The 11,502-nt window shown below is 45.2% G+C and overlaps 1 protein-coding gene across 1 annotated transcript; it reads left to right on the top strand.

The window, feature by feature from the left end:
• Positions 1-523: 523 nt before the first annotated feature.
• Positions 524-9,478, top strand: ZNF394 (zinc finger protein 394; the record flags this gene model as incomplete). The annotated part of the gene is made up of 3 exons (XM_080829931.1): positions 524-1,214; positions 3,555-3,690; positions 8,418-9,478. Exons 1-3 carry the CDS (start codon positions 762-764, stop codon positions 9,476-9,478), a joined length of 1,650 nt encoding a protein of 549 aa, XP_080686057.1. The 5' UTR covers positions 524-761.
• Positions 9,479-11,502: the final 2,024 nt, after the last annotated feature.

Here is an 11,502-nt window from a genome sequence, read left to right on the forward strand (position 1 = left end):
TTTCCTGTATCAACAAGTACCACGTGGACGGACGCTTGTTTACCACTCACTGTACAGGTGGATTTTTATCCTCTCCTACGACAAAACTTACAAAACTTTATTCACAGACAATGTGTTTAAAAATGACATTCAAGGGCGCCTGGGTGGCTCAGTGGGTTAAGCCGCTGCCTTCGGCTCAGGTCATGATCTCAGGGTCCTGGGATCGAGTCCCGCATCGGGCTCTCTGCTCGGCAGGGATCCTGCTTTCCTCTCTCTCTCTCTTTCTGCTTGCCTCTCTGCCTACTTGTGATCTCTCTCTGTCAAATAAATAAATAAAATCTTTTTAAAAAATGACATTCAAGCTGTAAAATAAGAGTATCACTTAGTTCTATTGAGCTCAGCGACTGCCAGGAGGGTACACACACAAAGTACCTGCGGAAGGGGCAGGAGGGCACACCACAGAGATGGACCTTATTCCTCCGGGGCGCCTAGAGAGGCCCAGGAAATGCCCGGTAGGGAAGGCACCGCCGGAAGTTGGTGATGCACTTCCGGAGTGGTTTTTTAGTGCTTTTTGTCACGGGACTAGGCGAGTTGTGGGTGGAATACCTGCGGGTGGGAGGAGTATCAGAGGGGGCCGGGCAGAATAGGGCCCTGCTGGGGACGGGATAGTCGGGAGCCGCTGTTCTGGGGAAGGCCGATGAGTTCCGGGGCTTTTTGCAGGGTTTGCTGTCTTTGTCACCTGAAGGCAGAACTCCGGGAAAGTCAGCGCGCGCCAGAGGACGATGAGCTCGAGCTTGACCGCGAGTCAAGTCACTGATGCTGAGACAGGAGCCTGGATGGCAGCTGCGAGGTCGAGGGTCGGCGCGCCGTCTCTGCATGATGGACTTTTGATAGTCAAAGTGGAGGAAGACTCTCCCGAAGGTCAGAAGCCCGACCCTTCCGGGGACTGTCAGGATCCGGAAAAGTCGCGACAGCGTTTTAGGCGGTTCCGTTACCAGGAGGTGGCTGGACCCGAAGAGGCGCTAAGCCGGCTTCGGGAACTTTGTCGCCGGTGGCTGAGACCCGAGATGCACTCAAAGGAGCAGATCCTGGAGCTCCTGGTGCTGGAGCAGTTCCTGAGCATCCTGCCCCAGGAGCTCCAGGCCTGGGTGCGGAGGCACTGCCCGCAGAGCGGGGAGAAGGCTGCGGCCGCGGTGCGCGCTTTTCAGAGAGCGCTGGATGGGGCTTCACCCCAGGTGAGGAGTCAAAGTGTTCTGGTGGCCGGGATGCTGAGTTTCAGACCTTCTTTCCTAACTATGCTTTGTCTTAACTTCAGGGTGTGCATGAAAATTTCTTTTCGTAAGGAAACAGTGACAAGTAAATCTAACCAGGAAATGATCCTTGAGTTATAGACCTCTGAGCACAAAACCAACGTGAGAGCATTGTTTACCCGTTGTAAGATACCCTCTCGTCTAACTAGATTATTTGGGGAAGAAAGATGTCAGATGGAACGTGGCTTCATGTCGTTAACTACTTAGGCTAGAGCAGCAATTCTCCACCACTTTGTTTTACTTTTTAGAAGTTTAGCGCCACGCCTCCTCCTACAGTTGATAATGGTACTTGGCAGAGGGGAGATGGGCTATAATGGAATTAAGTGATTATACCTATGTGATGAAGCCTCCATAAAAAATCCGAACAGTGTGAGATTCGGAGAGCTTCCTATGGGTGAACACATCCATGTACCCAGAGGGTGACAAACCCAAACTCTTTGGGGACAGAAGCTCCTCCTCTCTGGGCCCTCCCAGACCTCACTATGTATCTCTTCAATTGGCTGTTCATCTGTATCCTTTGTCATATCTTTTTCTAATACACTGGTAAACCTAAGTGTTTGCCTAGGTACTGTGAGCTCTTCAAGCAAAGAGACAAATTGGTAGGGGGAGATCTTGGGAATCCCTGATTTGTGGCCAAGTCAGACAGAAATTGTAGGTAACCTGGAGACCCACTGCTTCCAGAGTTGGGAGGAGAGGATAGTCTTGTGGAACCCCTCCCTTAACCTGTGGGATCTGAGTCTATATCCAGGTAGATAATATCAGAATTGAGTTAAACTTTAGGATACCCAGCTGGTATTACAGAATTCCCTGATATATGAAAACCCCTACATCTGGTGTCAGAAGTGAAGGGGTGTTGGGGTGAAAGTATTCAGAGTACTGAGAGTAGAAGAGACACACAGGAGTATGATTTTCATTTACAAGGAAGCAGAGGCAAGAGTCAGGAAAAAACAAGTTTTATTATAGTCAGATCTTAGAAACAGGAGGCACAGCATGACACTCAGAGCTTCCTGGGAAGGACACCACGGGTGGTGAGGAGGCAGAACACTGGAGCAAGGGGAGGGTTTAGGCCAGAGCCTATACTGAGATTCTCAAGGAAAGACAAGGCAGGGCAGGGGAACAGTTTAGAATTGGTTGGTTTGAATAATTTTAACAGGCTCTAACCTATAGGGCTGGTCTGTAGTTGGCCTGATACCTGCTCCTAGGATGAAGAAGGTAGAGGAGTGTTACCTCCTGGAGTATACAGGCCAGGTAGAGGAGGTATGGCTTGAGATTAAGTAGTATTGGCTAAGTATTTTTTTTAATTATTTTTATTTTTATTTTTTTTTTATTTTTGACAGAGAGGGAGGGATCACAAGCAGGCAGAGAGGCAGGCAGAGAGAGAGGGGGAAGCAGGCTACCTGCTGAGCAGAGGACCCTGAGATTATGACCTGAGCTGAAGGCAGAGGCTTAATGCACTGAGCCACCCAGGCGCCCCTGGCTGAGCCTTTTGCTCTAAGAATTGACCAGCCCTAGGAAGGGCAGTCTCCCTAGCCAGGGAAAAAAAAAATTTTAAGCTATCAAAACAACACACAGAAAATTTAAAAATATATTTCTTTTTCCTGTCGTTTATTGAGAGATCGTTGGAGTCAATTTGTGACCCATCACTGAAGCCTGGACTGACATCTCCCCACACCAGTGTTGGAACCTTCCCTTTCTAAGAACTGCGGTTTTACCCTCTGTGAATGGTCAACTTAGATTTAAATAAGCTATCGCAAAAGATCATCTTGCTGGTTAATTATCTTATAGGGCAATGGTCAAGGAAAGGGAAAGTAAATGTTATTGAACACCTGCTGTCAGTGAGCTACCGTCATCCTCTTAAATTATTAGTATGCATTTCACACATGAGGTGACCAAGTCTCAGAGCCAGCACTGGAATTTGGGACTTCCTGGTTGCCTGTATATTTTTAATCCATATCAGATTTCCATTTTGATTAATCACAGTGATATAACTGAAATGAAGATTTTGCTCTTTCCCCACATTATTGTAAACAGTCCACGGAAAAGCTTTTCAGGATTGCAAGAGAATTTCAGCCTCTTTGTTACTTTGAAACTCTAGGCTGTCCAAGACTCATTGGAAAAGTCTCAACAGTCATGGTTACTTGATTCCCAGGGCTTCCTGCTCAGTGTTTGCAGACTCCTCTGGAGTCTGGCCTCATGCGGAGATGAGTGGTCACTTACGCTGTCCTGGGACAGCAGGCGCTGAGTGGAGGTCTCATGTTGTTTCAGGAGTTGGTGATGGTTGACAATGTGGCTGTGTCTCTAACTTGGGAGGAGTGGGATCACCTGGACCCAGCTCAAAGGAACTTCTGCCGGGAGAACTCCCTGAAGGACTGTAGAAACACGGTCTCACTGGTCTCTCCAAGTAAGTGTTGACTTCATTTCAAGCTGTGGGTGATTTGTAAAGGGCCAGTCATGCAGACAGGTTGAGAGCTGTTATTGTCTCTTTTGTGACCCAACAGGACCTTGCTATTTTATATTGTTAGGTGATAGATTCAGCTTTTTTTTTTTTTAAGATTTTATTTATTTATTTGGCAGAGGGGTCACAAGCAGACAGAGAGGCAGGCAGAGAGAGGGGGAAGCAGGCTCCCTGCTGTGCAGAGAGCCTGATGAGGGGCTCGATCCCAGGACCCCGAGATCATGACCTGCGCCGAAGGCAGAGGCTTTAACCCACTGAGCCACCCAGGCGCCCTTAGATTCAGCTTTTTATTTTCGTTCATTTTAAATAAAATACACACAGAAAAATACAAAAAATATAATGGGCATCTGTGTATGTACCACCCAGGTTTAGCAAATTTAATTTTTCAGTATGTTAATATATCCCTGTATGATTCTTTTGCACCTTGCCTTTTTTTTTTTTTCTTGCCAGCATTACATTTTGGGGATTTATCCATGTCGACATACGTAACTCGCATTCATTCATTTTAACATTGGTATATTTCATTGTATGAATAGTCCAAATTCATTTATCCACTGTCCTATCAATGGACATCAAAGCTGCTAGTTTTTCACCATTACAAATAGCATTATATCAAACATTCTTGAATCATTCTGTATTCATTTATTGGAACTCCTAAAGAGAATAGACTTAGGCATGTTTGCCCATTTTGCTGTTCAGAAGGAGTGTAACCAGTTTGGGTTCCTACCAGCAATATGTGAGAATTCTTTCTCTGCATCCTGGCAACCTTGGGGTTCAGCTGATGGTATGATGTTGTAACACAGTAGCTCACGTGTTCCTTTTGAAATATTACATCACACATCTGCTCCGAACCTGCAGTGGCTCTCTATTTCACACAGAGTAAAAGCCTAATGTGACAAGGCCCTGTCACCCTGCCCACCCCTCCTACTGTGCCTGTCACTCACTGTGCTTCAGCCCCACTGACCTTCTGCTCCTGGAACATGGTGAGCGTACTGCATCCTGTTCCTTCTCTATTTGATACCTCTCCTTGGAATAATCTTCCTCCAGATCTCCACTAAGCAAACTCCTTGACTTGTTTCAAGTCTTTGCTCAGATCTCAGTCTTCAGTGAGGCCTGACCTGACCATCATGTTTTGATACCGCAGTTTGCCTTCCATTGTCTCCTTCTCCCATGTTGCTGACCGATCCCTTACCTTCCTCAACTTGGTCCACAGCATTTATCACCCTCTGACTTCTTACAGAATTTATTTTATGCTCATTTTGTTGTCTGACCACCCCTTCTAGACTATAAACTCCACAAGTTGGGGGGGATTTTGTCTGCTTGGTTCTAGTATATCCCAAGCACTTGGAATAGTGTTTGGCACACAGTAGGTGCTCAATAAATACTAGGTGGATTAAAGAATGAATGGTATCTTATTATTTTCTTTTTTTTTTTTTTTAAAGATTTATTTATTTATTTATTTGACAGAGATTACAAGTAGGCAGAGAGGCAGGCAGAGAGAGAGAGGAGGAAGCAGGCTCCCTGCTGAGCAGAGAGCCCGATGCGGGGCTCGATCCCAGGACTCTGGGATCATGACCTGAGCCGAAGGCAGAGGCTTTAACCCACTGAGCCACCCAGGCGCCCCGGTATCTTATTATTTTCACTTGCATTTTCCTCCTACTGGCTTAAATATCTTTCCAGATTTTTGTTTTGGACTTTCTGTGAATTGCCTATTTATATCCTATCTCTCTTCCTTTCCTGTGTTATAATTTCTTAATTGTTTTGTGGCAGTTCTTTGTATTTTTTATATTAACTCTTTGTTGTTTTACTGGTTATATAAGTGGCTTTTCACGATGACATCTTTAGTTATGTAGAATTTAAAAATTTTAATATATGGTTGACTTGTACATGCAGGAGTTAGGGGCACCAGCCCCATCCCCCCACAGTCAGAAATCCACATATAACTTTTAACTCCCCAAAAACTTAATTACTCATAGCCTATCATTGACTAGAAGGCTTATGGATAACATAAACTGTCGATTAACACATATTTTATATGTTATGTGTACTATATACTATATTCTTACTTTAAAGTGGGCTAGAGAAAAGAAAGCGTTCTTAAGAAAATCATAAGAGAAAAAAAACTTTACGGTACTGTATTATCTTTTTTTTTTCCCAACAGCACTGTATTGTCTTTTTCCCCCCTTCGGTATTGTACCATCTTTACAAAGAAATCCACACATGAGTAGGCCTACACAGTTCAAACCCTTGTTTGAGGGTCAACTATGGTCGGATTTTTTATCTTTTATTATGTGGCTTGTGTTTTTCCAATCTTAGGAAAATACCAGGGGCGCCTGTGTGGCTCAGTTGTTAAGCATTTGCCTTCGGCTCAGGTCATGATCCCAGGGTCCTGGGATCGAGGCCCACATCATGCTCCCTGCTCAGTGGGGAGTCTGTTTTCCCTCTCCCTCTGCCTGCCCCTCTGCCTACTTGTGCTCTATCTCTCTGTCAAATAAATAAATAAAATCTTTAAAAAAAAGATTTTTATTTAATTATTTGACAGAGGGAAACACAACGAGAGAGGGAACAGAAGCAGGGGGAGTGGGAGAGGGAGAAGCAGGCCTCCCACCGAGCAGGGAGCCCGATGTGGGCCTCGATCCCAGGACCCTGGGATCATGACCTGAGTCGAAGGCAGACACATACTGACTGAACCACCCAGGCGCCCCCAAACATAAGAATTCTGACTGAAAACTCTGTTTTGGGGTAGGATTGTGACATAGTGGTCTTTAGTATGGGGTCAGTCATCCGGTGCTATGCATCTTTTTGTTTTTTATTTTTGAGTACAGTTGGCACACAAACGTTACCCTAGTTTCAGATGTAGAGCATAGTGATTTGACAAGTTTATACATTATGCTCTGTTCACAAATGTAGCTACCATCTGTCCCATGACATTACATCCTATTATAATATCGTTGATTGTCTTTCTCATGCTGTGCCTTTTATTCTGGTGACTTACACCATAACTGGAAGTCTGTATCTCCCACTGCCTTTCTTTTTTTTTTTTTTTTTTAAGATTTTATTTATTTATTTGTCAGAGAGAACACAAGCAGGGAGAGTGGTAGGCAGAGGCAGAGAGAGAAGCAGGCTCCCTACTAAGCAAGGAGCCCGATGCAGGATTTGATCCCAGGACGCTGGGATCATGACCTGAGCCGAAGGCAGCTGCTTAACCGACTGAGCCACCCGGGTGTCCCCAAAGCTTTTTTCTTTTTTTTTTTTTTTGATGATTTTATTTTTAAGTAATTCGTATACCAAGCCTGGGGCTCAAACCCACATCCCTGATATCAAGAGTTACGTGCTCCACCAAACAAGCCAGCTAGGTGCCCTCTGCAAAAGCTTTTTTTAATTTTTATATAATCTAGCTTATTTTTGCTCTTGTTTCCCTTGCCTCAGGAGACATATGTAGAAAACAGCTGATTCAGAGAAATTACTGCCTGTGCTCTCTTCTAGGATCTTTATGGGGTCAGGTCTCACATTTAAGTCTTTAATTCATTTTGTGTTTATTTTTGTTTACGGTGTTAGAAAGTGGTCCAGCTTCACTCATTTACGTGTAGCAGTCTGGTTTTCCCAGTACAGTTTATTAAAGAGACTGTCTTTTCCCCATTGTATATTCATGCTTCGTTTGTCATCGAGTAATGGACCACACAAGTGTGGGTTTATTTCTGGGCGCTCTATTCTGTCTGTTTTTGTGCCAGTACCACACTATTTTGGTTACAACAGATGTGTAGTATATCTTAAAATCTGATGTGATTTGTTCTTTCTCAGCATTGCTTTGGCTGTTGGGTGCTGTTTTATTTGGGAATTCCCATATTTCAGGCCTGGGCTGGCAAGTTTCACCACAGAGGGATTTATTCAACAAATATTTTGAGTGTCTGCAGTAAACCAAGTGCTGTTCTAGGTGTTGGGGACATAATAGGGAATAAAACCTGTGAAATCCCTTCCCTTTCTGCCTGGAGGATGTCAGCTTTGGAGCTCAAGGATTGGGGCAGGAGCAGCGAACAGTGCACTGAGGTTCTCCCAATTGTGTGTCCTTTTTCACTTGATTCTCCTGATAGGCAAGTGGTCCCCGCCCTCTCTCCTCAGTTGTGCCTGACGTCCCCAACTCAGAATTTATCTGGTTCAGTCTCCTGGAGCGTAAACTTCAAATATTCTGGATTGGGTGGCTAGACTGCTCCCCTGTAAACTTTGAGTCAGTCCAAGATTTGTCTCCCACGCAGACCTTGCCTCGAGACATCGGAGCCACGTGGTGTGTCTGTTACGATAAACTCATCACATGAGTAGAATTTCTCTTGTTAAACCATCCTTCATTCATGGGGTATGGGCTGTCTTGTCCTTCTTGACAACCTTTCCAGATGTGCCTCTGTCACGACATTGTGACTCCTGTAATAGTGAAATGGGCAGGGGGGAAAGAGATGGGTTTGTGGGTGTAGGTGCAGGTATAAAAGGAAAGGAACGGGATTCATACTGGCAAATATGAGCACATCTGGCAGATGGCTTAAAATAATTTAACTTGGGGAGTGGTTCATGGAGATATTAAAAAAGTTTTGAGGAGGGTATTTTACTGCAGGCGCTTACGTGTGTCGCTCCTGTGCAGGGATGACATGTCAGCCATTTTTCCTTTCTTTTTCATGTCTCAGGTTTGGAAACCAGAACTGAGAACAAAGAATTTATTCCAAAGCAAGAAGTTTTAGAAGAAGTAGAGCCACAGGGGCAGCTACAAGAAGGGTTCCACAGGAAGGGTCCCCCGTTTTCTAGGTGTGGTGATACCCACGAGAACAGGGTAGAAAATCTGAAACTTGAAAATTCTCCTGAAGAGGAAGGACTCACCAGCACCACAGATCTCAAGAACGGTTCCACAGAAGAGGGAGACTCCAAAAATAATGAATTTGGCAACAGTGCCCTGACTGCAAACTTTGTTCCTTGTCCGCACATCCAGACGGCGGAGAGGCCCATTCGTGGGAACGAGCAGGGGGACAGTTGTAAAGAATGTCGAGACCTGGTGAAACGTCAGAGGGCGAAACCTCAGGGCCCCGTCGCCAGCGAGGGACATTCCCGCAGGGCACGTCTTTCTGAGACCCAGCGGCAGTTCCGTGAAGAAAAGCCTTACAGATGTGACCACTGTGAGAAGGGTTTCAAACAGCGTTCTGACCTTTTCAAACACCAGCGAATCCACACGGGGGAGAAACCCTACGAGTGCCAAGAATGCGGGAAGAGCTTCAGCCAGAGTGCCGCCCTGATTAAACACCAGAGGACGCACACGGGCGAGAAGCCCTACACCTGCCCCAAATGTGGGGATAGCTTCAGACAGAGCTCCCACCTCAACCGGCACCAGAGGATCCACGTGGGAGAGAAACACTTCAAGTGTAACGAATGTGGGGAAACCTGCCGCACTTCCAACCGTTTCAGACACCAGAGGATACATAAAGGGGAGAGACCCTATACGTGTGAAGAGTGTGAGAAGAGCTTCAAACGGTGCTCAGACCTCTCTAAACATCAGAGAGTCCACACTGGCGAGAAGCCGTACGGGTGTTCTGTGTGTGGGAAACGCTTCAGTCAGAGCGCAACCCTCATTACACACCAGAGGACCCACACTGGAGAAAAGCCTTATAAATGTCTTGAATGTGGGGAAAGCTTTAGACAGAGTCCACACCTGATCCGACACCAAAGGATCCACAGAAATAAAGTCTCACTGTTCTGACATGGCTGCTGCCTGGCTGTTTTGGCTGGTCGGTTGGTTGATTGGTTCCTTCCATTGTCCAGTAACTACATTCTTTGGCATTTGGAGTATTTCAGTCAATTGTGGGTCATGTTTCCACAGGCATCACAGTTAAGACAGATCAGTGAGTCTGACTTGAGTCTCAGTACCTACTCAGAACATCGCAGTGAAGCAGGAATGCGTAAGTGGGGAGCCCTTCCAAAGGATGGTCCCAGGGAAGGGCCTTCCGACATAGGATAGTTCTGTCCTCTTCCCTCTTCTTACCACTTTCAGACCCAAACCTTGCCCGAGAAATATTTTAATATTTAATTTAATTTAATTTAATATTTAAAATATTTCCCTGAGAAATATTTTAGTACCTTAGAATTGTCTTTCCACCTCGATGGTGGACAGGGATTTCAAATACGATAATCCAAAACACGTGTAAAGTTTGGTGCACCCAAGATGCATTCTATATTTTTTGCTTTTTTTTTTTTAAGATTTTATTTTATTTATTTGACAGAGATCACAAGTAGGCAGAGAGGCAGGCAGAGAGAGAGGAGGAAGCAGGCTCCCTGCGAAGCAGAGAGCCTGATGCGGGGCTCGATCCCAGGACCCTGGGATCATGACCTGAGCCGAAGGCAGAGGCTTTAACCCACTGAGCCATCCAGGCGCCCCTATTTCTTGCTTTTTTCAACACTGACTTTGCAGAGTTTCTCTTTCTTCCCCATTCTAGGAGTTGTTTTATAACTCTTGTTGATTCCTTTTTAAGTAGAAGCAAAAGGAAAGCCCCACCGAAACACACCCACTAATTCCCGTCACTGCATCATTTTCAAAGCTTGTTCAATTAAGGGCACTCTGTTCGAAAACTTGGTTTTTGATGAAAGTCCTCCCTAAACATTTTAAGTAAGCTTTGTGGGAGGGAGGGGAGCTTTTGTGATATCACATAGCCTAAAGCACATTTTTTTCTGTCAAAGGCCTCTTAACATATGGGACGTAAGGAAGTGCTCTGGAGCGTCTCCTTGGAGGTGTCCCGCAAAAGGACACCAAAGGCAGAAGCTCCTTCAGCTCTTGCTCCTTTTGCTACCGTATTAACACTGGCATCATATAATATTCTGTTCATAAAGTGCATCCCCAGACATTTTTCCATTTGACTTCCTAACAGCCCTATGAGTAAGTAGGGAGTTACAGCATTCCCAGGTGGAGAGAAAGAAATGAAAACTCACAGCTGATGCTTTGGAACTTAGGTGAGCAGGGGCACCTGGGTGGTTGAGTCCATTAAGGGCCGCCATCTAGATCTCAGCCCGTCTCTTGATCTAAGGGTCATGAGTTCAAGCCCTGCACTGGGCTCCATGCTAGGTGTGGAGCCTACTTAAAAAAGAGGTCGGGTGATGTGAATCCTTGTCCCGTAATGTGACCAGGACCCTGAGATCGTGACCTGAGCTGAAGGCAGACACTTAACCAACTGACCCACCTAGGTGCCCCTATTATGGAGAATTTTTGACACATGGACAAGAATATTCTGAAGATCATAACCCGAACTGAAGGCAAATGCTTAACCATCTGAGCCACCTAGGGCCCCCCCCCCCGTTTTTGTTTTTAATCAAGGGACTATAAGGACATTATTGGATATTTGGGAAAATAACAAGAAAAGAAATTACCCATAATCTACCACCCTGAATACTCATTACTGGCATTTTGTCATATTTCCTTCTGATTTTTTTCTCTGCATACTTTTCATGTAATGAAAACCAGAGTGTTTATATTTTACATCTTTTAAATATTCTTTTTTTTAAAGATTTTATTTATTTATTTGACAGATAGAGATCACAAGTAGGCAGAGAGGCAGGCAGAGAGAGAGGGGGAAGCAGGCTCCCTGCTAAGCAAAGAGCCCGATGTGGGGCTCGATCCCAGGACCCTGGGATCATGACCTGAGCCGAAGGCAGAGGCTTTAACCCGCTGAGCCACACAGGTGCCCCACATCTTTTAAATATTTTGTCTTAAGTATTTTATATGGTTTTCATAAC

This window comes from Martes martes (genome assembly GCF_963455335.1).
Source record: "Martes martes genome assembly, chromosome: 18".
NCBI classification, from domain to species: domain Eukaryota; kingdom Metazoa; phylum Chordata; class Mammalia; order Carnivora; family Mustelidae; genus Martes; species Martes martes.